This window comes from Sceloporus occidentalis, unplaced genomic scaffold (assembly GCF_023333645.1).
Source record: "Sceloporus occidentalis isolate IW3139 unplaced genomic scaffold, rSceOcc1.0.p SCAF_3, whole genome shotgun sequence".
In the NCBI taxonomy this organism is placed as follows: Eukaryota; Metazoa; Chordata; class Lepidosauria; order Squamata; family Phrynosomatidae; genus Sceloporus; species Sceloporus occidentalis.
The window spans coordinates 1,887,194-1,912,917 of record NW_028316983.1 but is presented as its reverse complement, the minus strand read 5'-3'; the positions used below and the strand labels follow the sequence as shown (position 1 = coordinate 1,912,917).

General features: G+C 45.9%; 1 protein-coding gene across 3 annotated transcripts; it reads left to right on the top strand.

Moving 5' to 3' along the window:
- Nucleotides 1-51: 51 nt before the first annotated feature.
- On the top strand, nucleotides 52-25,371 carry TTI1 (TELO2 interacting protein 1). 3 transcript variants are annotated; one of them, XM_089513418.1, is made up of 8 exons: nucleotides 52-327; nucleotides 1,168-3,493; nucleotides 3,943-4,146; nucleotides 5,876-6,024; nucleotides 7,698-7,838; nucleotides 11,993-12,197; nucleotides 13,851-13,938; nucleotides 24,336-25,371. In XM_089513418.1, the coding sequence occupies exons 2-8, from the start codon at nucleotides 1,216-1,218 to the stop codon at nucleotides 24,535-24,537; spliced, it is 3,267 nt and encodes a 1,088-aa protein (XP_089369544.1). In that variant the 5' UTR covers nucleotides 52-327; nucleotides 1,168-1,215; the 3' UTR covers nucleotides 24,538-25,371. The 3 variants fall into 3 exon arrangements, 2 of the variants coding, with proteins under 2 accessions (XP_089369544.1, XP_089369545.1); XM_089513419.1 differs by lacking the exon at nucleotides 52-327 and adding an exon at nucleotides 750-859; XR_016280363.1 differs by lacking the exon at nucleotides 11,993-12,197 and having other exon boundaries at nucleotides 24,336-24,424.
- Nucleotides 25,372-25,724: the final 353 nt, after the last annotated feature.

Here is a 25,724-nt window from a genome sequence, read left to right as displayed (position 1 = left end):
CGGCGCTCTACGGATCGCGGGAGGGGACAAAAGAACTCTGGGAAAGCCAGCGCCTCATTCTAAGAGCGAGCAAGAAGAAGGGCTTTTCGGAGTAAAGGCTCGGCTGCTGAGGCCTACCCGGCCATTGACGCATGCGCAGCAGGCTCAGTCGTTGCGCCTGCGCAGTCTTGCCAAGTGAGACTTTTTTCGCCCCCTCTGTTCGCCTTGTTTCCCTGCGGGACATATTTCGCCCCAGAGAAAGAGGCAGGTTTACTTCCGGCATGTGGCTGGCTGCTGTTGCTGGTGCTGAGTCTTCCCTCGTGGGTTCTTTTTGGGGGTCTGGAGAAGGTAAAGGGGGTCCCCAGGGTCCTGGGGAGCAGGATGGAGGGTCCCTGGTGGGTTTTTAGGCCCTGGAGGTAAAAACAGGTGAAGGAGAGCCCTCCAGGGGCTGCTTTTGGATTGCAGCTCCCATCATCCCCTCCCAAATTCCTAGCCCATCATGCGTGGCGAGGCCTAAAGGGCCAGTTATTTCCACCTGGAGGGGAGTTGCAGGGGCCCTTGGGATTATGTGTGTACAAGAAATTTATTATTACTATTATTATTATTATTAAATACATGAATTATACTATGTTATAATATATAATAATAATTGATGTAATATGTGTTATGATTTTTATTATTATTAGTTGTATTTATTTGTATCCCACTTTTCCTCCAAATTTGAGACTCAAAGCAGCTCAGGACTTAAAACAGTGACTCCCAGACTTCAGTTCTCCAGAAGGACAAATGGTGACCAGCAACTGTGCAGAAGTGTTTTCAACCAGCGAGGAAAGTGCTGCAGGGCTTAGCTGTTCCTGCAAAGATTTACAGTTGCAGAATTGTGAGAATGAGTGCTTCCTGTTGTTGTTGTTGTTGTTGTTGTTGTGTGCCTTCAAGTTGTTTCCGACATCTGGCCAGCCTGTCATGAGTTTTCTTAGCAAGTATTTTTCCAGAGGGGCTTTGCCATTGCCCCTCTCTGGGGCTGAGAGAGTGCTACTTGCCCAAGGTCACCCAGTGGGTTTATGTGGCTGAACTGGGATCTCAACCCTGGTCTCCAGAGTCCTAGTCCAATGCTCAAGCCAGGGCACCATAAGAAGAATGAAACTGAGCTGCTCTCATGGAACTTCTTTTTTGTCTTTCTATCCACAGGATGACGGCTGAAGAAGAGGCCTGAGAAGAGAGTGACAGTACTGGGCCATGGCTGTTTTTGACACCCCTCAGGAGGCCTTTGGGGCCTTGCGCCCCATCTGTGTCCAGCTGACCAAAGTCCAGACAGTGAAGAACGTGGAGGAGCTCCAGGCCCAGCTCCAGACGGTCAGCGACTCTGCCCTGCAGGAGCTCCAGGAGTACGTCCTCTTCCCTTTACGATTCACCCTCAAGACTCCAGGGCCCAAGCAGGAACGTGTGGTCCAAAGTGTGGTACAGTGTGTCACCTTTGTGCTTTCGGCCACTTGCGTGAAGAAGCCCGGCCTCCTCCTGGAACTTTTCTCTGAGCTCTGCATGTGCCTGGCGTCTCCGTCCGCTCCACGCCAGCTGGCCCCTTTGTCAGAGGAATTAAAGCATTCTGTGATCCAGGCCCTCCTGGCTTTGCTGCACTCAGCCTATGGGGATGTGATCATGTCCTTATACCAGCCACCCAACCTTCCCCACTTGGGCTTTGCTGTGTCCTTGCTCTTGTCCTTAGCCAAAGAGGAAAAAGCCAGGCAAATCAAGCTTGCTGCCTTAAAATGCCTGCGGGCTTTTATTTTGCAGTGTGACTGCCAGGAGTATCACAGGCCTTTGGATGAGGATGACAAGAAGCAATGCGGGGATCTCTTTGCTTCTTTTCTCCCTGGAATGTCCATTACTCTCTCTCAGATGATCACAGGCGATATGAAGCAAGGCCATATGGTGGTCATCTCAGCCCTCAGGGTCTTTTCTCAAGCCATCAGCTTGGTCATGGCCGACAAACAGCTGGCACAGATCCCTCCAGAAAAGGAGAAGAAGCCAACCTTGGAGGAGAGTAGAATATCAGAGCTTGTGGTACACAGAGGCCTGGAATGGACCAAAGGTACTGCAGCCAAACTCTCCATCCTTATCAAGAAGGTGGTTGCCTCTGCCTCTGTCCACTCTCACTGGAAAGTTAGGCAGGAGCTGGTCGAAACAGTTCATCTCCTGATGTTGACATGCAGCCGATCTTTGGTGGGATCAGTTGGCGAACTCTTGAAAGCCTTAGTGAGTCTTGTGAATGACGAAAGGCCGGAGATCCAGGTTCGGAGCAATGAGGTCCTCAGGAGCATCACAGTTCAGGGCATGGTGGCTGAGAATAGGCCTCTCACCGACGTCCTTTCAGAAGACCTTCACTCCCTGGCCACTGCTCTTCCTCGTTTAATGAACTCGCAGGATGACCAGGGCAAGATTTCAACCTTGAACTTGTTGCTCGGCTACTTGAAGCTGCTGGGACCCAAGGTGAGTGTCGTCCTCAACTCTGCGTCCCACCTCCAGCGTCTCTCCAAAGCGCTGGTGCAAGTCCTGGAGCTGGATGTGAGAGATGTGAAGATTGTGGAAGAGAAGCGCTGGAGCTCTGGAGGGCTGGAGGACCTGACTAATCATAGCATCCACAGCAAGTACTTCCGGTTCTTCACAGACGATCGGATCCTGCCCCTCCTTCAGCAAATCTGCCGGGTTCTTGGCTACTATGGGAACATCTATTTGCTTGTGGACCATTTCATGGAGCTTTATGGAGAGTCGGCTTTGTACCGAAAGCAGACTGCCATGGTTGTCAATGAACTAGTTGCGGGAGCTGCCGGGCTAGAGATGGATGGCCTCCAAGAACGGGAAGCAGTGCTAGGCACTGAGGATCTCAAAGGAGTCATAACGTCTGTGTTAGAAGAGTACGTCGACCAAGCAAACTGGCATTTGATCACCAGCATGGAGAGTGAAGAAGCTGCTGCAGAACTGGCTATGAAATATTCTGGGCTTCTGGCTGTTGCATCTGAAGCGCACAGCCAGCCCCTTCCTCCATTGGACCCAAAGCCCACGGTCCGCTCCATGAACAGCAACATTTGGCAAATCTGCATCCAGCTAGAAGGGATAGGCTGCTTTGCCCAAGCGCTCAAGAGGGACTTCCGCTTGCTGTTGCTCTCCACCTTGTACCCAGTTCTGGAAAAGGCAGGAGACCCCACGCTGCTCATTAGCCAGACAGCAAGGGGAACCATGGCCGAGATCTGCCTCGCCTGCGGTTACGGCTCTGTCCCTGAGCTCATCAACCAGAACGCTGACTACCTGGTGAATGGCATCTCCCTGCACCTGCGCCATGTGGCACATGAGCTCCATGCCTCACGGGTCTTGGAGGCCATGCTCCGGCACTCGGACGCCAATGTACTGCCTTTGGTAGAAGATGTGGTTCAGGACATTCTGACCAAGCTTGACCAGTGCCACAGTGACCGGGCCTCATCTTTCCTCCGGGTCATGCACACGCTGATGAAGATGCTAGGTAGTCTTCTCTAGAGGTGCTGGTGCCTCATCAAACTACAAATGCCAGAATTCTATAGGATGGAGCCATGGCAGTTAAAGTGGTATCAAAAGGCATTATTTTTATGGCCCAGATGTACCCTTCATTTCTCTCCCCCCAGTTTCAGAACTGTAGTAGGGACAGACACTGCTTGGTTGTCTCCTTCCTCTCTCTTCTCACCCTGCTATTGTATGTCTGTGGTAGTACTCCTGGGTCCTATGTGTTGGGCAGGGAGATTCACAGAGCTGTGTGTGGGTTGTGTTATGCTCTGAACACTTTGAGGTAAAATCTCAGCTAGTCTTGTTTGTAGCAACGTAGCTAGTTTAAGCTCTTCTATTTGAACTGGAGCTGATCAGCTCTAGGACTGCCTTTTTTGTGTCTAGTATTAGGTATGGTTGAGGCCATAATCCTTTCCACTTCTCTTTTGGCAGTTTCTTGGTTCAAGGTGGAGCATCCAGCAAGGAAGGGCTGGGAGCAAGAGCGTGGACCTTTGTTGGGGGCAGCCCAGCCACAAGAGAAACTGCCTGCCCTGCAGCCCCCAACAGCAATGGAGATGGAGGAGTTTTTCCAGGAATACGTTAAGCAGAAGCGGATTGCAGAGGGTGACATCTCTGATTTGGAGGATGAGGGGCAAGGTCAGTGCAGCTGCAAAACTTTTGGGTTGCTGGTTGGACATACAAGGGTCAATGCTGGTGATTCCCACACGTACTTCCATGTGTTTTGTCCCAGAAGCTCCAGCCAGCTGGGCCAACATTCAGAAATTCTGGGACCTGAAGTCCAAAACACTTGGAGGACCAAGGTTTGGGAACTACTGGTCTATGCTTATGATGATTAACCTCTTTTAGCCCAGCTCAGCCTTATGGGAGGTGTTTGGACTTCTACTAGGGTTGCCAGGTGAAATACAAGACAGGACTGCTGTGCCTTTAATACAGTGAGTCCGCGCCATACGCGGGCTCCTTATAGGCGGCTTTCAGCATATGCTGAAGCCGCCTGGAAAATGGGCATGAGCCCCACGGCACACAAGCCCTATTAAATCTAATGAGGCTCACAAATGGCGCGCATAGCCACGGGGGTGCATGCAGCAAGCCTGAGCCCCATTGGATATAATAGGGCTCAAGCTTACACAACATTTGCTTTATGCTGGGGGGGGGGGGTCCGGAACGGATCCCCCACGTAAAGCAAGGGCCCACTGTAGTTGAGTAGCAGAGGGGATTTCAGCAGGTGTTTTTTTGTGCAACACAATGATTAAAGATACCAGAGCCCTGTCCTTGTATTTCATCTGACAACTCTATTTCCTAAGAATGGCAGAGAGAGAGAGAGAGAACCCATAAAAAAGTTGAGAATCCCCAAATGAGGAGACCAGCATTTACCTCCCTGGGACATTCCAGAGGATCAAATTAGGATCCCAGGAGATTTGAACCCAGGGCCTATGGGATCACACCCTTCCCCTTCCACTATGAGTGTGCATTCATTTTACTCATTCATTTGTATGTTTTATTTATTCAGAAATTAATACTTATTTGTCCATTTTATTTACTGTATATACTCATGTATAAGTCTAGAAATCTTAGTCAAAAAATTGACCCCAAAAACCTAGATCAACTTATCCACAGGTCAATGTAAATACTATACTTTAACTCTTTAACTCTTATTAAAGAGAGAACCATCCCTGCAATCTATCCTGGAAGCACTGACCTCTCTCTGCTTTCTCTTCCATCCATCCTTTAGTGTGAGCCAAAACCATTATGCCTGCCAGAATTTTGTAGGTTCTTTGGCATTGTTTTCCTTTGCCTCATCATTTAGATCCTTTGTTGCATGTCCCTAAGTTTTACCCTCGACCTATCCACGGTTCATACCAAAATCCATAATTTTGCCCCCAAAACCTGCCATCGACTTATATATGAGGTTGACTTATAGTCGAGTATATACAGTATCCCCTTCCTTTGAGTCCCAAAGCTAGAACTCAAGACAGCTAGGAAGATTTTAAAAAAGAAATGCAAGCATGAAACATTAGAAACATTCACAAATTTAAGACAGAAATAGTAGTACATTCTCTATAAGGTTAAAACAATTTCAAAGGGATTGAAAAGCCAAGGTGCACATGTAGCACAGCACAGTGACCTTTGCTTTTAAAACAGTTCCCTAAAGCTAGCTAGAATGAAAAAAGGTCTTTGCCAGACAGTGAAATGACTCTGGGTGGGCAAAGAATTTCTCTGCAGCTCCTTGTGAGAGGAAAACAGGTGGCCCTTCGTCTGGTTACTGTGTGCATGACTGAGGTTGTTGAATCAACGCATGGGTGTACATGCAGCCCCATGGTGGCTGGTGGCTGCAGTGGTCACTTCTCTGCCTTTTTTAATTCTACAGAAAAGCAAGTGCCAGTTGGCGAATCCGAGGCTGCTGAGGACCCCTGTGAGGAGCAGAGCCAGTTGCCACCTTATGCCCAGATGGCCAAAGATGTGACGGAGAGATGTGTCCACTTACTCTCCGCCAAGAGCCTTTGCGTGCGACTGAAGGTACTCCTTGGAGCAAACGTGCCAGAGGGACCTCCCAGGGGAAATTCAGGCAGTTGTAAAATCAAGTAAAGTCTGGCATCTTCATCCACAGATTTTTTACTCATGGATTCAACCATCCATGGCTTGCAAATATTTTTAAAATATATAAATTCTAAAAAAAAAAAAAGCAAACTTTGTTTTTTGCCATTTTTACATAAAGGACCCCATTTTACTATGTCATTGTATATAATGGGACTTGAGCATCCACTGATTTTGGCATCCATGGGGGGTCCTGGAACCAAACCAGCAGATTCCAAGGGCCCACTGTACACTAGTCAGGTGTTGACCATAGAATGGGCACCCAAATGGTTGGCACATCATTGGGGATGAGGGAGTAGCTTGTTCGTATCCATGCTTCCAGTTTTTCCTCATAGGAGGCTACTCAGCTCTTTATCTCAAACTCATTAGTTCCCAGACCTGTCTTGCTTGTTGTCATGGGGGGGGGGGGCGGAGGAGACAGTGAATCCACTATCAGTTTTATGGCTGCTCTTACTTCCTGACAGTAAGATCTGTGAATATGCTGTGGCCTTAGAAAGTGGTGAAGTCTCCTTCTTTGCAGGTTTTCAAACAGGCTGGATAGCCATCTGTCAGAGGTGCATTGATGGTGCCTTCCTGGATGGCAGAATGGGATTGGATTGGATGGCCTTTGGGGGTCCTTTCCAACTCCATGATTCTGTGATTCTTCCTGCCTCTGATCTGGTGGTACAGGAGCTCTCTCGCACCCAGGGCCCAGTCAAACAATGTCACTTGGAGTGTGTCCAGAGGAGGGTGACCAAAAAGTGAAGGGTCTGGAAACTATTCCTTATGACAGACCTGCACAACATATTGTCCGGGGGCTGCTTGTGGCCCACCAAAGGATTTCGGGTGACCTATGAGGATGCGGAACGATTTCAAGGCTCCTTCACTGCTCAGCCTTTTCTCAAGGAGCAGGCCAGGCAGCAGAGGAGGAAGACGGGCAAAAGTTTGCCAAGCAAGGCTCTTCTGCAGCTTGGCTTTCTCCTGAGGAGAAGGCTGGGTGGAGGATGGGGATGGGTGAACATTCGCAATGCTCCTCCGCTGCTCCGTTTTCTCTTGTGGAAAGGGCCAGGCAGAGGAGGAGGAGGAGAGAATTGATGTAAATTATTATTAACAAATAATAAATTAATTAATTAATATTTAATTAAAACCTATCTGTAGCCCATAGATTTTCCTTTCCCTTATACCAGTGGTCCCCAAAGTGTGCCCTTTAAGAGATTTTGGACTTCAGCTCCCAGAAGCCTCAGCCATCTTGGCCAATAGTCTGCTGAAGTCCAAAATCTCTTGAAGAGCACAGTCTGGCGACCACTGCCTTATACCATCTTCAATACACAACAACAACACATTTTCCCAACCCATTTGGTCTTTCTTCATTAAGATTGTTCTTATCCATGCATATACAGTATATATTTATATATAATCTTCTGTATATATGTGTATATATGTGTGTAATTATATATCTTTACATAAGTAGAGACTTATATAACATAAGTATGTAACCTGTGCATACGCATAATCAGTATATAAGTTAACATACTGTTGTTAAGCCTTTCACAGCTTACTTGCACCATGTGGATGCAGCCTTAATTCCATTTGCTATTGCCTCCTTCCTTTGGCAGGTCCTGGATGTCCTGGAATTATGTGTGATGGTGCTTGGTGCTCATGAAAATGTCCTTCTCCCTCTGGCACATCGGGCATGGCCTCCTCTTGTTCACCGCCTGACCAACGATGACCCCTTGGCTGTACTCAGAGCCTTCAGGGTAAGCCAAACCAGAATCCCAACACAGTTGCCCCCAGCGCCAATGGGAAGGACAGGTTTCCTTGTCCAGGCCCTGGGCTTTCTCCAGGCAGTGGGGGGCAACGCTCTCTGCTCTACTTTAATGGGCCTGAGCTGCCTTTCGCAAATTGGGATGGTGGCCCCCATTTGCACCTCTGCTTCTCACTGGAGCTCCTAGCATCCACACACCCCACTGTTACATATCCAGATCCTTTCTGATGGTGGAGTGCATTTTCATCTATTTATATGTATACTAGTAGTTTATGTATGTGTATATTGACTTAATTACCAAACAGAACTAAAAAGAGTATATATGTATGTGCATAGGTATGTATAGACAGAAGCCAGTGTAGGGTAGTGGTTTCAGTGTTGGACTAGAGTTTATCACACAAAGGAGATCAGGAGTTTATCCCATGAATATCCTGGAAAAATTGTGTAATTATGCGAAAAGATTTCACATGACGTCGCACAAAACCCACCATTACAGTGGTCACAGAGTAGCATTAACGCACATCTTTTTACTTGCGGGATTTCAGCAGGAATGTGTTTCCGATATCACTTGATTTGCACAATTGTGTGTGATAATCATCCATGCATTTACTCACCCTTTTCGCTTTATTTTGTGAGATGCTTTAAATGCGCTTTGATCTCTCTTTAATGCCGAAATTAGCCACAGTGCAATAAACTCATATGACTGTGCTGACCAGGGTTCAGATCCCAGCTCAGCCATGTAAACCCACTGGGCAAATCACGCTCTCTCAGCCTCAGAAGACAGCAAACATAAAACTCCTCTGAGCAAATCTTGCTAAAAAAAACCCCCAGGATTGGTTTGCCTTAGGGTTGCCATAAGATGGAAACAACTTGAAGGCACATAACAACAGCAGTGTGTATGTGTGTGTGTGTGTGTGTGTAGGTAACTGAAAAACAAACCAACAACTTTTGTCCTGGATCTCAAAAGGATGCAGAGATAGATAGATAGATAGATAGATAGATAGATAGATAGATAGATAGATTGAAGTGATTAACAAACAGGGCTGAAAAATATAACATGAGCAAAATGTTGTCTTCCACCTTCTTCGATAGCTAAAGATGAAATGTTTTGCTTATGCTATGTACGTGTGTATGTGTGTGTGAGAGAGAGGAAGCACACACACATACACAACACACACAGAATGCATACTTCATATCCTTGGGGGTTCAGTTCCAGACCCTCCCAAGGATGACAAAAATGTGGTTTAGGAGGGCCAACTGTATATGTATGCAACAAGGCACTGCAGATTCTGTGCCAAGTCAAAAACTGTTCTGCAGCTAGCATGCCATTATTCAAATCAAACATATACTTGCTTTATATTCTGTTGTGTGTTCAGTGTGTGGACTTTCTTAATAACAACTTTCCCTGTATAACCTCATACATAAAATACGACGACAAGGAGTTATAAGGCAAAAGCATCTAGCTAAAACAAAGCAGTTAAACTCTTTTGGAAATGACTTTCCATCCCTACGTGCTAAATACCCCACAGCATGCCCAGCCCTGCTTCAAGAAGACTGCCTCCATATTTCTGGCCTCTGAGTCTGGGGCCTAGATCCCATCTCAGGTAGGGTTGCCATTAGTCAGGGCCTCCAAACCGGGACAAATGTAGGACAAAACTTTCAAATGTAGGACCTATTTTTTGGGGGGTCCTACATTTGAAAAAGAGCCTCGCTGAGGGGCGGATTCCTTCTGCGCTTGGGCTCCATTCACGGAGCCCAAGCGGAGAAGGAATCCGCTCCCTTTCCCGGCCTCTGTGGAGGCTTGGCCTTCACAGAGGCCGGGAAAGAGGGAGCAGAGCCAGGCCGCCTCCCTCGGCGGAGGAGGCCAAGCAGGGAACGGGCCTCGCTCATGCGAGGCTCCTTTCCCTGCCTGGCATCTGTCGCAGGGGGGGGGGTCCCGGGGGCGGAGCCAAGCCAGGGCGGGACCATGCAGACCCGCCCCAAACTGGGAAAGTCCCGCCCCCAGGCGGGATATGGCATCCCTAATCTCAGGAGAGCTTTTGAAGTGCAAATAGTTTGACCATTACAGCTGGATTTTGTACAGAAAGGCAAAAGGGAGCACTGCCCAGCCTTAATCCTGGAGTGGGCAGGCAAAACTCATGCAACGGTCTCAAGGACTAGGCTGGATTTTAAGATGAGGGTGGGTAAGTAAGACAGCGAGAGCGAGGAGGAGAATCCATTACTAAAACCCTCTCAGCAATTTTGAGATAGCCTACTGCTGAGCAGCAGGAAAGGTGATCTTTTTTAATTATAAGCATCCCTTTGATGGTTGCCTCCGTTTCAATTGCAAAAAAAAGTGAGGCACAGCAGGAGACTTGAGCATTGGAGAGGGACTCATCCTCACAGCTGGGCTTGTGCAGAAATACTGGGTCACTGCAATAGTTGGGGCCCACTTCAACATTTATCCCTTTCTAGCATTGAAACCATCGTGTTATGTTGCCCCTTTCTTCTGCACCAGGCTCCCAGCTCGCATGGCGGTTGCTCCACATTGCATTTGGCGAGTGGTGTATTTATTATCGCAGGCTGCAAGACTGGCGTGTCGCCCGCAGCCTTCCAGATAAAGGCGAAACATGGTACAGGGAGATAAGAGATTATGGGCAGAGAGAAAAAGTGACCCTGGCTGGTGATGAATTGGGAGAACACGCAAATTTGTGCAGATGGATGCGGGAAGTGAAGAGGGGCTAAGCTGGTTTTGCCCAGTGTAGTTGCGTGTGTGTGTGTAAAGAGCTGCAAAAGGACGCTTCTCTCCATTCTTGGATCTTCCTTCTTTTCTCCATTTTTATAAACTTGTACCTCTGGTTTGTAATCTGCTACCTTAGGAGAGGAATGACAGGAAGAAAACTCATTTTGAAATGTGGTGTTGGAGGAGAGTTATATGGGTCCCGTGAACCACCAAAAGAAAAGACCAATAAATGGGTCATGGAGTAAGTCAGGCTTGACCTCTCCCTCGAAGCAGACCTGTCTGTTGAGACTATTGTACATTGGGCATACTCTGGGGAGGCATGGCTCAATAGAGAAGGGAATAATGACCGACAAAATGGAAGGCAGGGGCTGAAGAGGAGGGACTGCAGTGCAGGTGGACTGAGCCAGTTGAGAAGCCGTGGCTGCTTCTCTGAGTGTGCAAAAGCGCTTTCCTTAAGTGGCAGGGGGTCTTGCAAGTCTCTCATTCATAAGGTTGCCTGGCGCTGAAGAGGGCTTGATAGCAAATGGCAGCAGCAGCAGAGGAAAAGGAAGCCGAATGTGAATGTATTTGGAATGCAAATCTATCCCAGCTTGCAAGCACAGTCAGCCCTCCATATGCACAGGTTCGTTTTCCATGGATTCAAGCATCCATGGCTTGAAAATATTAAATATATATAAATTCCAAAAAGTAAGCTGCAGTAAAATTTTGTCATTTTATATGAGGGAAACCATTTTAAATTCCAACCATCACCCAGGACAAAAAAGGAGCACAATAAAAAGACTGGTAGACCACACAAAAAGGATCTACAAACCCCACTTTCTGGAAGATGAATTGAAGCCCCTAAACTGGTCTCTACAGGCTAAGCAGCATTTTCAGCATTCAAATAGCTCTTACCCTCAGGAAGTTCTTTCTAAGGTTTAGGAATCTCTCTTCCTTTAGCTTCAATCCATTGTTCCGGGTCCTATTCTCTGGACCAGCAGACAACAAGCTTGCTCCCTCCTCAGTATGACATCCCTTCCAGTATTTAAACAGGGCTCTCATATCACCTCTTAACCTTCTCTTCTCCAGGCTAAACATCCCCAGCTCCCTTAGTTGCTCCTCATAGGGCAAGGTTTCCAGACCTTTCCCCATTTTGGTCTAACCCTTCCAACTGAGGCTGAGGGTGGTACACTTGTTTGCCAGCTCAGTCAGGATTCAACATGTAGGTGTGATGCAAAATGTTTGCTTTGGAAAGTGGGGGAGAGACCCAAAATGGGGACTGGAGGGAGGGACATGGCTTAGGAGACATGGCTTGCTGGACCTCTGAACCAGAATCCTCCATGCTGCAACCCTCTGTTGCGGTGCCTCTTTTTGTGAGCAAATGTAGATTTTCTCTTGTGTGTGTCTAAGAGTCTGCTGTAATGTGTATGTGTGGATTTCAACAGGTGCTGTGTACCCTGGGAGCCCACTGTGGCGACTTCTTGAGGCGGCGGTTCTCCAAGGACATCTTGCCCAAGCTGGCAACTTCTCTTGCCAACCAGGCACCGGTCAGTGCCCGGGCTGGACCCATCTATAGCCACACTTTGGCCTTCAAGCTGCAGCTTGCTGTCCTCCAGGGCTTGGGCTCTCTCTGCAAGGCGCTGGACCTCAGTGAGTAGTAGTGCTCTGGAAAGCAGAGAGGGAGGAGACCAAAACGGTCACCTAGTTCAGTCCTCTGCCATTCATAAATGCCATATACACTTGACTATAAGTCGACCTCATGTATATGTTGATGGCAGTGTTTGGGGCCAAGATTATGGATTTTGATATGACTCATGGATAGGTTGAGGGTAAAACTTAGGGGCACTTAGCAAAGGATCTAAAGGATGAAGCAATGCAAAGCAATGTCAAAAACTTATCAGATTCCAGCAGACATAGCTCTTTGTGCTCACCCTTAAGACTGATGGATGAGAGAGGAGAGGGTGCTTCCAAGACCCATTGTACTCTTCTCTTTCACCAGGGGATGTTTCCTTCTTTTTAATAAGAGTTCAGATACAGTACTTATATTGACCCGTGGATAAGTCGACTCAGGGTTTTGGGGTCAGTTTTTTGACCTAAATTTCTAGACTTATACATGAGTATATACAGTAAATACCCGAAATCAGGGGTTCCCAAAGACTGTCAGCTAGAATTTCAGGGGGTGCAACAAAGAGTGTCTTGTGTCCTTGAGTGGCAAGTCATGAGTCGTCACTCTTTTTTTCCCTATATAAATTAAAATCTAATTGCTCAGTTTAGATTTGCATTTTATGCACTGAGTTAAAAGATTTTTTAAAAAACCCCAGAATGTTCACCTGCAGTATTGTATGCGGTTCAATTTATGTTTTTAAAATTCAAAATTTGACTTCTTCCTCTTCAAATGTGACATTACTTTTTAATCAATTAATCAAACATTTCTTAGGGGTGTGGGGCATAGAAAAGTTTGGGAACCACTGCCCTAAAGGAACCAGATCCCTCCTGATCTTGGAAGCTAAGCAAGGTCAGCCCTTGGTATCCACTAAAGTTTGGTTCCAGAACCTCCTGTGGATACCAAAGTCCATGGATGAACAAGACCTATTAAATGCAATGGCATAGTAAAATGGTGTCCCTCATATCATATGGCAAAGACAAGGTTTGCTTTTTGGAATTAATTTTTTAACACTGTTTTGAAGCCATGGATGAAAACTCAATGGATATAGAGGCCTGGCTGTATTTGGATGGGAGATCATTAGCAAAATCCCAGGTGCTGTAGGCTCTGTTTCAGAGGAAGGAACTGGCAAAACCACTCCGAGGATTCCTTGCCTAAGAAAACCCCACGAAATCAATGGGGTCGCCATAAGCAGACAGGCAACTCGAAGGCACATACACACATAAATACACAATACAGAGCTAAAACGCTCCTGAAAGACGATTGTCCACTCTTTGTTCAAAGACCTCCCAAAATGGAGAATCTACCAATCTCTCAGGGCCAGTACACACTTCAGAAATAATTCAGTTTGGCACCGCTTTAACTGTCCTGGCTCAATGCTAGGAAATTCTGGGAACTGGAGTTTCGGGAGACATTTAGCCTTTTCTATCACAGAGTTCTGGTGCCACCACAAACTACAATTCCCAGGATTCCCTAGCACTGAGCCAGGGTAGTTATAGCGGTGTCGAAGTGGATTATTTCTGCAGTGTATTTTGGCCCAGAGAGAACTTGTTCTCTTAGCGTTGGAATGGACCACAAGGACCACCTAGCCATCGTGCCCCCTTCTTCCCATTGACCCTTCCTTCTCTCCTTCTCTGCAGGTGAGAACGACCTGAACAAAGTGGCGAACATCTGCCTGCCCTACCTGAGTGCCAAGCAGCCAGCAAGGCTCCAGGAGGCTGCTTGCAGGTAACACAAATGCACACATGACACACAAAGTCTTGTGTGTCTCCTCTCCTATTCATAGCCAGCTGGGAGGCAGTCAGGCATCTGCTCTAATTCATTCCCACCCTCCACACTAAAGCAAAGCTGGAGATCTCCCTTCCACTTGCAGGTCTGTATAACTACACAAGAGGACATGAAATGGGGAAAGGGGCTGGAAGCATCAGGGGTGGGGTTGTCTGGTAAATCTGAAATAAAAGGTAAGAGGCTGAGAGGGCATCTTCACTGTTAGAAATAATCCAGTTTCAAACCACTTTAACTGCTGTAGGTTCTATCCTATAGAATCCCGGGATCTGTATTTTGGTGAAGCACTCTTTGGCACAGAAGGCTAAAGATCTTGCAAAACGACTGTTCCCAGGATTCTGTAGGATGGAACTAAAGGTGGTGTCAAACTGCATTATTTGTCCAGTGGAGATGCACCCTGAGTCTCAGGATATATGGACAAAGAACGTTTATTTCTCAAATTAGCACACCGCATATCTGCCAAATAATGCTTCTACAGGCTTCTTCAGGGGCTGGTTTTTGTTTTTTTAAGGGATGGTGAGAAAAATTGTTGTTGCTGTTTTGCTTGTTGTGTGCCTTCAAGTCCTTTCCAACGTATGCTGGCCTAAGACAAACCTATTAGGGTGTTTTCTTGCTAAGACTTGTTCAGAGGGGGTTTGCTTTGCCTCCCTCTGAGGCTGAGAGAGTGTGATGTGAGGCAGAGGGCTAAGAATGAGGAAAAAGATAGGCATGCATTCATGCCATATATGTTGAAACTCCCTCCTTGCTCTTATTCTTCTTCCAAGTGAAAACCAACCTGTTTCAACTGGCTTTGAGGAATTGACTGCTTATGGGCTTTAATGGTGCACTGTTTTGTATTATTATTATTATTATTATTATTATTGCCTTTTAATGAATTTTGGATGGTTTTAACCCTGTAAATTGTGCCGTTTGAAAGGGTCAAACAACATATGACTGGTGGTTCCCCCTTCTCTATCTGTGTCTTGGTTGAGTGTGTCAAAGAGGTTGGAGGGATGCCATCAGGAGACTGGATTCTGTCAAGTGTCCAGACTACTGATTCCATCTTGTCCAGTGGTCTGGCATTCTGGGAGCTAAAGTTCAAAACACCTGGAAGGCCAGAGTTTGGGAATGACTGGTCTAGACTCTGAATGGGGTCAACCAAGGTGGGATGCTCAAAGCAGAGAAACCAGACTCAGAGTTCGTCTACACTGTAGAAATAATGCAGTTTGACAGCACTTTAAGTGTGATTGTACCATCCTATGCAATGCTAGGATTGGTAGCTTCACAAGGTCTTTAGCCTTTTCTGCCATATGCTGCTGGTGCCTGACAAAGCTACAAATCCCAGAACTCTGTAGGATGGAGCCATGGCTCTTCAAGTGGTGTCAAACTGCATTAATTTTGCAGTGTGGATGCACCCCAAGAAGCACTCATCTTCTTTGGAGAGTAATAGCCACATCAGCAGAAGAGAACTGTGTTGAAGGCAGTGGAGGAACTGGAAGGGGAACTACCAGGCAGATAAAAGCAGTGGCATTTAGCTAACTCTTGTTAGCACTCTGCAGAAGGAGACAATGATAAACCACTTCTGAAAGCTCTTTGCCTTGAAAAGCCTTTGATGACTGTAGTGAGTTTGGCCTCTGCCACCAGAAAGATGAGTTCTGCAGCCCTTCTTAGTACAAGTGGAGTCTTCCTTATCCAGAATTCCAAAATCAGACATACTCCAAAATTGCCCACATTGGGGGCTGAGAAAGTGACCCATTTCTTTGCACTCCTGTGTACAAACCTTGTTCCATGTGCAGCATTGTTTGAAATATTTCCTCCTGCCTTCTCCCTTACAAGCATCACCGTCTTTTTCTGGTGAGTCCTGTCTTCTCCTGATGTGGCCAAAGTACCACAGTCTCAGTTTAGTCCTCTTGGCCTCCGGGGAGACGTCAGGACGATTTGCTCAAGGGTCCATTTATTGGTCTTTTTAGTAGTCCATGGTATCCAGCACCACATCGCAAATGAAATCTTCCACATATCCTTAAGGAAAGATGGGGGGAATTAAAACCTTAATTTCACAACAACCAGCAGAAACCCATCAAAGAGAGGAAACAACTGTAATTTATTTGAAGTGCGGATATTCTGATTGACGACTTTTGGGGGGGAGAGGGGGATTCGGTATACAAAATATGTCATTGTTTCATTTGAAATGCTTATTTTCTGATTTTCCACTTTTAAAAAATTGGGGCAGACCCAAATGGTCAGGAAAACTGATCCACCGATAATATTCTTCATCTAAAAGGCTCCTGGAATTAACAGACAAGGAAATGCAGAATTAGCACAAAGGTAAAAATGGTAAAGTCTCATAAGAATGTCAGTAATCTTTAAATGGTTTAACTGCAGGAACAAGGAAATTGTTTGAATTGGATGCTGGCCCTGATGGGGAAAATGGCTTTTAAAATTTGTGAAGCAAAAGCAGAGGTTATAGAGGATAATTTTGAAACGATACGGTGCCCCTTGATGACATTTACTTCAGAAATGAGCTTTGCCCATGGACCTCCAGCAAAACAGATACAGCCTTTTGGGATGATAGGCTATAAGTGGATCTTTGTTTCTGGCATTCAGTGTAATTGGACTGGTTTTGTAAATGTATTTCTTATATTGATAACAGTGCCCAGTTGTAATATGAGCACACACACACATATATAGGAGAGAAATAAATACAGATTGAATAGAACAAGAGTTAAAATGCTGGGACCTTGAAACAGAATACCAGGAAACCATATAACACTATAATGTCTGTGTACAATTCCTTTTGTGTTTTAAGCGTTCAGTATTTTTACTCTATTTCTTGCTTTTATTGTGGAAGTATTTTAAGTCTGCTGATGTTCTTCTTAGATTTGAACATTTTTACCTTCCCTTTAAATCTTTTGTTCCTTGTCTGTTCATTCTGGTATTTTTAAGCTTGTCTCTATCTTAAAAATATCTATAGCAGCCTGCTATCACCATCATCCAAGAAGTACAGACATTGTGTCCCAGCCTTGCTCTGCCTTTACTCCAGTGAAATGGCTTAACTTACCCTTTCCAGAAAGGCCTGCTTTTGAAAAGGTCAGAGCAAAGCTAGTGTAGAGCAATTAAATTGTTTTAACTGGTTTTAAATTGTCTTGTTTAAAGGATAAATGATTTAATACGCTTTTACATTGTAAAAATTGTTATTCTTTTAAATGGCTCCCAATTTATTTAAATAGTATATTGACCTGAGATGGCTGGATATTGGGGGAGACGTGAATATTTATATCCGGTCGAGGGAGAAAGTGCAAAAGCAGGGTTACAGTTGAACGTTAAGAAAAAGTAATGACCACAGATGATTTACATAACTTTAAAATTGACCATTAAGAGGCTGAAAGGATTTTGTATTCCTTGCCTCAGTTATTAATCAGAACGGAGACTGGAGTCAAGAAATTAGAAGAAGACTAGGACTTGGAAGGGCAGCTTTGGAGGAACAGGACGAGATCCTGAAGAGTAGAAGAATATCATTGAATACTAAAGTTAGGATGGTCCATGGGCCTTAAATTTAGGATGGTTCCTCTTTCTATGTTCTATGGTTGTGAAAGCTGGACAGCAAAGAAAGCAAATAGGTGCTTTCTTGTGTGATGCAAGAGAAGAGTTCTGCAGATGCATGGATTGAGAAAAGACCAATAAATGGGTCCAAGGGCAAATGAAGCCTGAACTCTCCCTAGAAGCCAAGAGGACTAAAGGGAGACTGTTGCGATCAGGAGAAGACAGGCTAGAAATGGTGAAAGAAATGCACAGAGCTCCAATACAAAAAGATGTCACTAAAAAAAACTATTATTAAAATGAGGTTGTTTAGTCTTTTGCAGCATAAAAAAGAGGAAGTGAAGAGAAAAAGAAATGTGGCACAACTTTTAAGACTAACTGTTTTTTGTATTTGCATGAGCTTTTGTGGATATAAACCCACTTCTTCAGATGCAGTAGCAAGTGGTATTAAAGCTTCAGGCTTTAAAGCATTTTTGTACAGTTGTGGGAGTGGGATGGAATGCCATAGGCTGCAGGAAGATGCGAGTTATCTCCCTTGCCCTAAATTTTCAGAGGGGGGCATAAGATGATACAGGTCTTTCTGATCTTTGCAAAGGTCCGTTCGTGTTGATGTGTGAAAGCAATGAATCTGTTTATCCAGAGTTTGTTTCACTGGGTTCAAAATTCCCTCTGAGAAGATTCCTTTTGGAATAAGTGCAGTTGCAAGGACTCTTGAATTAATACCCATAGTTTTCCATGAAGCTACTGCCTTTGTTCATACCTCTGTTAATAGGATGGGATTTGTTGATAAAATTTGGTTCATGATGTGGTGAGTCTATCTATATAATGAAAGCAAATGCATTAAAAAGGCAAAAAAGAAAAACTGGAGCAGCCACCGAGAAGGCACTGTTTCTTGTCCTTGCCAGATGTTTCTGTGAAGGTGGCAGAAGCAAGAGAAGGGTCTTTGCTGAAGATTTTGGAGCCCAGATAGGGCTCTTCCATATTGGAAGAGAAGGCTCTTTAAGTAGTCTGGAGCCTGAGAAAGCTTGTCACAAAATTCTGGCCTCTTCCCTGCCGAGGGACGTGTGATTGTGAGCTGTCTTTTGGCACTAAAGCAAAAGTGCCCAGGTCCCTCTATGCATCTGGTTGGGGCCCCTTTCGTTTCTCAATCCCACTTTGTCTCTTCCAGTTGTGGCCTGGGGTGCAGCAAACGCTGCAAAGCAAAAAGTACCCTCTATCTGCCATCAGTCTGACTGTCCCTCTATCTGTCTGTTAATTTAGCTATCTATCGCCAGCAAATTGCACTTGAACCAAACAGCTACAGACATAACCATGCCATCCTGGATTAAGCCCAGGATCTCTTGCCATGGAAACCGAGGTTGCTTGGAAACTGTCAGAGCAATTTTATTTAGAAACAACAGTACAGAAATCAAGTTGCTCCTCCAGCCTCAGAGGGCTCTGGGCTATCAATGGAGGCTGCGATGGGCTGGGAAAGGATGTCTGTCGGTTAGTATGATCTCGGCCACAGCATCCCCTTTACCTGCTTCACCCGGACCCAAGGATGTTTGGTGGAAGTGGAGGGGACTTAGATGAAATATATGGAGCGAGATGAAAATGATTACCAAAATAATCTTCCACTTGGGATCTGGCTAAGCTGTCCACACTGGCTGCATCCCTGAGGTTCTGTTCCTTAGAAATGGGCTCACTCATAAACGGACCCCTCTGACATGCGCCAAGGCAGATGGAGAGGCAAAGCCATTTTTCGCACCAACTATCATCATGGCCTAGCAGCACCCAGTGACCAAAGACCTCTGCCACTGCCAATAAGTTGAGCAGAGTTGCATCTCTTGTCTAATCTGTTGTGCAAGAGAGGTCTCTGCTTCTCTAGTTTCTCATGTCTGCAAAGTACCAGTAACACCAAGTGAACTCTCAGCATCATTTTGTGTCCTGGGAAGCGGGTAGGATGGGTTGATGAAAACAATTTAAAATTAGGAAGCACTAAAAAAATAACTTGCAGTCTAAAAACATACTAAAGCATCTAACAAATTAAAACAAGTACAATAATAATAATAATAATAATAATAATAATAATGTAATTTATTCATACCTCCTGCCTCTCCCACGGATTACTACCTTAAAAGACACTTAGTACAATTTACAATCAATACAACAAGAAAATACTAACACTAAATTTACCAAGAAATCCTATTCTCTAAAAATTACAGTTTGTCCATTAGCCAACAATCGGAGTCAAGGAAGAGCAGTCGTTATAACCTTTTCATATGGAATGAACCATTCACAGACTTCAAGGGAAGTCCTAGTGCCCCTCTATTCTGCTCTGATCAGGCCCCACCTGGAATAATCCTGTGTCCAGTTCTGGGCAAAACAATTCAAAAAGGATGTTGAGAAACTGGAGCCATGTGTCCAAAGGAGGGCCACTAAAATGGTGAAAGGTCTAGAAAGTCCTAAGGCCAATGTGGAGTGGCTTATGGAGCTGGGGATGTTTAGCCTGAAGAAGAGAAGGTTAAGAGGTGACATGGTAGCCCTATTTAAGTATTTGAAAGGATGTCACATTGAGAATGGAGCAGAGTTGTTTTCTGCTACTCCAGAGAATAGAACACAGAGCAATGGATTCAAGTTAAAGAAATAATACTGTGTCCAGTTCTGGGTATCACAATTCAAAAAGGACGGTGAGAAACTGAAGCGTGTCCAAAGAAGGGCCACCAAAATGGCGAAAGGCCTGGAAACCATGCCCTGTGGGTAATGACTTAGGGAGCTGGGTATGTTTAGCCTGGAGAAGAGAAGGTTAAGAGGTGACATGATAGCCCTGTTTAGGTATTTGTAGGGGTGTCACACTGAAGCAGGAACTAGCTTGTTTTCTGCTGCTCCAGAGAACAGGACATAGAGCAATGGGATTAAACTACAGGAAAAGAGATTCTGCCTCAACATTAGGAAAAACTTCCCAATACTAAGAGCTGTTTGACAGTGCAGTATCCTGACCCAAAGTGTGGTGGAATCTCCTCCTTTGGAGGTTTTCAAACAGAGGCTGGATGACCATCTTCCCCGTGGAGTGCTTTGATGGTATGTTCCTACATGTCAGAATGGGGTTGGACTGGATGGCCCTTGGGGTCTTTTCCAACTCTAGGATTCTTAACAGGGATGCCGCTGCAGCAGAGGATCCTGCCCCACATCCACCCACAAGGTTTTGCCACCACTGGGATACAGAATGCAGCTGACATTAAACTAACGGTAAACCAAGTCTGTGTTTGTTGTAGACTTACAAAACAACTTTCAAAAGTAGGAGGCGGCAGCTGCCTCTCACCTATTCTTCCCCAGGTTCCTGCAAATAAAAATTAAGAATCATTTATACTACTTTATCATATTTCAACTTCTTCAGGTGCTGCAGCTTGAAATCCCATCTCCAAAGGGACACCGGTGCCTGGCGTCTGATAGGTATCAAGGCTAGACTGGATCAGGAGGCAAGATCTTAATGAGAAGGCAAAATTCAGAGCAGGGCTGCCGCCTTCCCAAGTCATTCAGGATTGAATGTAGAAAATGCAAAGCAAGTCAGTATGAATTGGCTTCCTTTAGCATTGATTGAACTGTAGCAGATGGACAGGGTTTTGCCTCCGCTGCAGCAAAATGGTCCCAGGTCATCCAGTCAATGGGAAAGGAAGGAAATCCTTATTGACAGAATCAAGAAAAAGGTTGTTTAATGGAAAGACAGCCAACCCACAGTGGGCCTTGGCTAGCAGATGGAGAGCAGAGAAAGGTAAGACAGTCCTTGCGTAAGTAAAAGTTGGGACTGCACACTGTGTAGCCATGCAGAGAAGCATTGCACCCGTTTTGGAGGAAATTGCCGAACATCTGGAAGCCCAACGTTTAAGGGCACCTGGGAAAGGCAAGACTAAAGAGCAACCTAGGATGAAGGAGAAACAGCCACAATCTGTTCTTCCAAGTGTTGTGATTTAAAAGGGAGGGAAAATCCAGACGAGGATCAAGGCTAAAATAACTGGCCTTAGGAAGAAGTCTTAACAGCCACATCTATCAGGAATGGCAGATGCTGAGAGGGAGAGGGACTCTCTAATAGACCCTATAAACATGTCACGCTTGAGGATGTGTATCTGGATTGAGGATGCGCTGTTTATGAGAAGGCACTGCAAGGGTCTCTGGTCCAGTCTGTTGGGCCACAAAATCTTTGGGCTGGAAGGGGCCACAAGGGCCATTTAGACCAATGCTCAAACCGCTGCACTCAAGGGGGCTGATGTGCAAATTAAAACAAATCCAATATAGTTACAGGTTGCAAAAGGCCAATGTTAAAACAAATAGCAATAACAGTAAAAACATTTAAAGTGTACTACTGTACTAAAAATAATAAAGGTATGTTTTTTGGGAAAACAAAACAAAAGGAATATTACACCAGATTCAAAGTTGTTTCTTTGCGAACTTTAAGTATCATTAGCTTTGATATATATGTGTGTGTGTGTATGTGTGAACTGTGATAGATAGATAGATAGATAGATAGATAGATAGATAGATAGATAGATAGATGACAGACAGACAGGTCTCAAAGTTAATTTAGTAGTAGTAGTAGTAGTAGTATTTTGTGTGCATATTTATATCCACTAGCAGCCTTCTTTGTAGGAGTGGACTATAATTGATTATCTGCCATCCAGGCGCCAGTATGATATGCAGGGAATGGAATGGTGGTTTGGCTATCTGCCAGGGAGAGCTGGGTTCAAATGCCACAGGGCTCAACTCCAGGCCTTGCGCCAGTGGCCCATTTTTCAGTTTAGCCAATTTCTCTGGATTATACTCTCTCCAGAGAGCTGAGCAAAGGCACAGGACAGATGTGATAAATCACACGCGATAAATCACACCGGTTAACGATTGGAAGCCTCATTGCCTGGTCCAGTCACCCAGCGCAGGGAGGGAAAACTGAAGGAGATGCACCAGGAGCCTTGTCATCCTTCTGGGCTGGGCATTTAAATCTTGCTGCTTCTGCATTTGTTTTTATCCTCCCTTTTCCCCAACCTGGGACTCAAAGCAATGGGTGTGTGTGTCTGTGTATCTGTACCTTCAAGTCACTTGTTGACTTATGGACACCCCATGAATTTCACCATGTTTTCTTACGCAAGAAATACTCAGAGGTGGTTTTGCCAATTCCTACCTCTGATATACAGCCTACAGCACCTGGTCTTCATTGGTGGTCTCCCATCCAAGGCCTAACTGAAGCTGATCCTCTTTAGCTTCCAAGTACTGGTGGGATCTGGTTCCTTTAGGGCAGTGGTCCCCAAACTTTTTTGGGCTACTGCCCCCTTTTCTCTTGGGCAACAACTGTAGCCCCCTTGCCCTGGGGCATATTTTTGATATTAGGTCTACTGTTCTCCTGCAAATTCAATACAGCCTTTGCATCGAGTCACTTGGGAGCAGCAACCAAGAAGCCTATTTCTTGAGTCAGTCTTGCAGCAAAGGCTGGCGCAGGTGAGACTTAGGGTGACCCCATGAACTTCTCAGAGGGTTTTCTTAGCAAGGAATCCTCAGAGGTAGTTTGCCAGTTCCTTCCTCTGAAATACATCCTGGTATTACAGCACTTAGAATGCAGCACTTGCTATTCATTGGTGGTCTTCCATCCAAAGGATGACCAGGGTTGCCCCTCCTTAGCTTCCAGTATCAGATGGGAACTAGTACATGGTCCCTGGGGGTATTTAGGTCGGTCATTCAGGACTTGAGATAGCTCTCTTAATATTACTCAACACCCAAAAGAGATTTGCTGCCAAACTGACATGGGAGCTATTAGCCAATTCCTCTGGAATTTGGAAGGATCTTGCCAAAGCCACCTCCTTCAACTTGCTGATCCTGGGGCTGTGAGCATCCTCTGAACCTCTGCCTTAGAGGACTTGTGGTGTTTTGGGAACCAATGAAGGGGAGGGCAGTGGTCTCTGCTGGACTGGAGGGGCCAGTTGTTCAATGCAGAATTGGAGCAGATTCACCTGCCCAGAGTTGTGGATGGAACCAATGGCAAGGCGTGCGTGTGTGTGTGTGTGTATGTAGTGGTTTTTCACTTTGCACAAATTGGGTGATGGCATGTTCATGGACGGTTTTTTCTCTGTCTTCAGGGGAAGGAAGGAAGGAAGGAGGACTGTGTCACCTTAAAGACTAACCCATTCATTTCAGCTTCAGCATCAGAGGAGTTTTGTAGACTTCAGCCCACCTCCTCAGACGCTGTCCAAGGAAGCTGCTCTCTAAAATAGTCTCCAGGGTTACACAAAGACCCCTCCTTAGTTCTCTCTTTTATACTGAAGCAGGCTTTTGTGGCTTCTGCCCTGAAAGACTGGAGTTGCAGGTAGGAAACAGAAGCCAAGAATGTGAAGTTGAAGGCTTCCATGGCCAGCATCCATAGTTTTTTGTGATATTTTCAGGCTCTGTGGCCATGTTCTAGAAGAGTTTATTCTTGATGTTTCGCCAGCCTCCGTGGCTGGCATCTTCAGAGAATACTGGCATGGAAGTGAGTGGGGTATACGGTATATATCTCATACCCAGAGTGACACAGTGTGTGTGTGTGTGTGTGTGTGTACACGTGTACACACACACACCCCACTGTCTTCCATTTTAGCATTTTCTGAAGATGCCAGCCACAGATGCTGGCGAAACGTCAGGAATAAACTCTTCTAGAACTTGGCCACAGAGCCCAAAAAACCCACAAAACCTATCGAAGCCACGAATGTCTCCCCAGAAGCCCATCCCATGGGTCAAATCCAGATTTAGCCAGGCATAGAGGGGGGCCCATTGAATATCACCTTTTTCACACAACTTCTCCCTGCTTTTGTCTTGGTGTTTTGTAGCGTCTTCCTCCACCTGATGCAGATGGACCCAGATGCCACCTGGCTCTTCCTCAGCAATATCTGGTGCCCCCACACCTACCAGCCCCCCCACCCCAGCCTGGCACCCGTGAATCTCCGTGGGATGGCAAAGAAGCGGAACGAGTTCACCGACAATGTGCAGCACCTGTTGGATGCGCTGCACAGAAGAGAAGGAGGACCCTGATGGGCATCTTTGGGGTTTGCAGGTGGGCAATATAGAGGCAAGGCACCTTGCCCAGAAAGAGCCACAAGGCTCTGAGAGGAAAGGAGAAACAGCGCTTCAGGTGGAAAGGCACAGGTTTGAAGGGAGCTCTTGGGCTCGGTTGTAAAATGTTCTTTGAACCTTCTTGGAAGGCTCCATGCTTGGCATGTTCTCACCTCCCCTGGAACGCAGTTGCTTAATGCTCTGCAGTTGCCCAGGTCATTGAGTCCATTGGTCTTGGACTCCCTGCTGGCCAAATACATCTATGCAATCCTGCTGTCCTCCTGGCTTGGTTTGACCGTCGGAGGAAGAGTTCTCGACTTCATCCCTTTAGGTCCAAGATCTTGGCTGTTTGTTGCGGGTCAGAGGATGGACGGACCAATTCGCCTGCCAGCTGGCTACTCTGCAGCCACTTGTTCTTCACTTGAGACCACTGACTACACAACCCGCTCCATCACTCCCATTAGTTTGGGAATTCAGAGGTCCTTGTTTCACGTTGTGGAGAAACGTGGGGCAGGGGCAGGCATGTTTGACTGGTTTCTTATACAGGAGAGGCAGAACCTGAGCTGCTTTCAAGGAAATGATGACCCCAAGAGCAAGCTGTGACAGGAGCTGATGTGCACAAAACTTTGCCCAGGCATATTGTGCTGCCTCACTCCCCTCCTGTTTATTTATCTCGAGTGATCTTTGCAAATCCAGCCCCCCATTTATCTTGTTTCTCTCAGCAGCATGAGCCCAGCATTGTCATTTTTCCTCCCTGCGCGGTAGAAATGGGATGTCACCCTTCCTAACAACATTAAAGAAGCATTGCTTGGATTTTCTTCAGGAATAGTATCTCACTGGGCAGGGAGGGTGGGAGGTGTTTACTACCCTGTGCTTACTCATAGTAGCCCTTAAGGAGGTGTTGAACTAGAGCAGTGATTCCCAAACTTTGGTCCTCCAGATCTTTTGGAATTTGGCTTCCAGAATCCCTAACTGTTGGCCAAGCTGGCTGGCACTCCTGGGAGTTGAAGCCCAAAGTATCTAGAAGACCAGAGTTTGGAAACCTCTGAACTAGAGATTGAAAACTCTTTCTCAGGCTAAGCCATGCCCAGCTCCCCAAGTCTCTCTTCATAGAGCTTCATGGTTTCCAGATCCTTCACCATTTTGGTGGCCCTCTTCTGGACATG

Excerpts from the sequence above, each read along its gene's own strand:
- TTI1 (XM_089513418.1), top strand. The coding sequence starts at position 1,216 with ATGGCTGTTTTTGACACCCCTCAGGAGGCCTTTGGGGCCTTGCGCCCC. Across the intron at positions 12,198-13,850 it reads CTGCAAGGCGCTGGACCTCA|GTGAGAACGACCTGAACAAA; the intron begins GTGAGTAGTAGT and ends CCTTCTCTGCAG. Across the intron at positions 13,939-24,335 it reads CTCCAGGAGGCTGCTTGCAG|CGTCTTCCTCCACCTGATGC; the intron begins GTAACACAAATG and ends GGTGTTTTGTAG.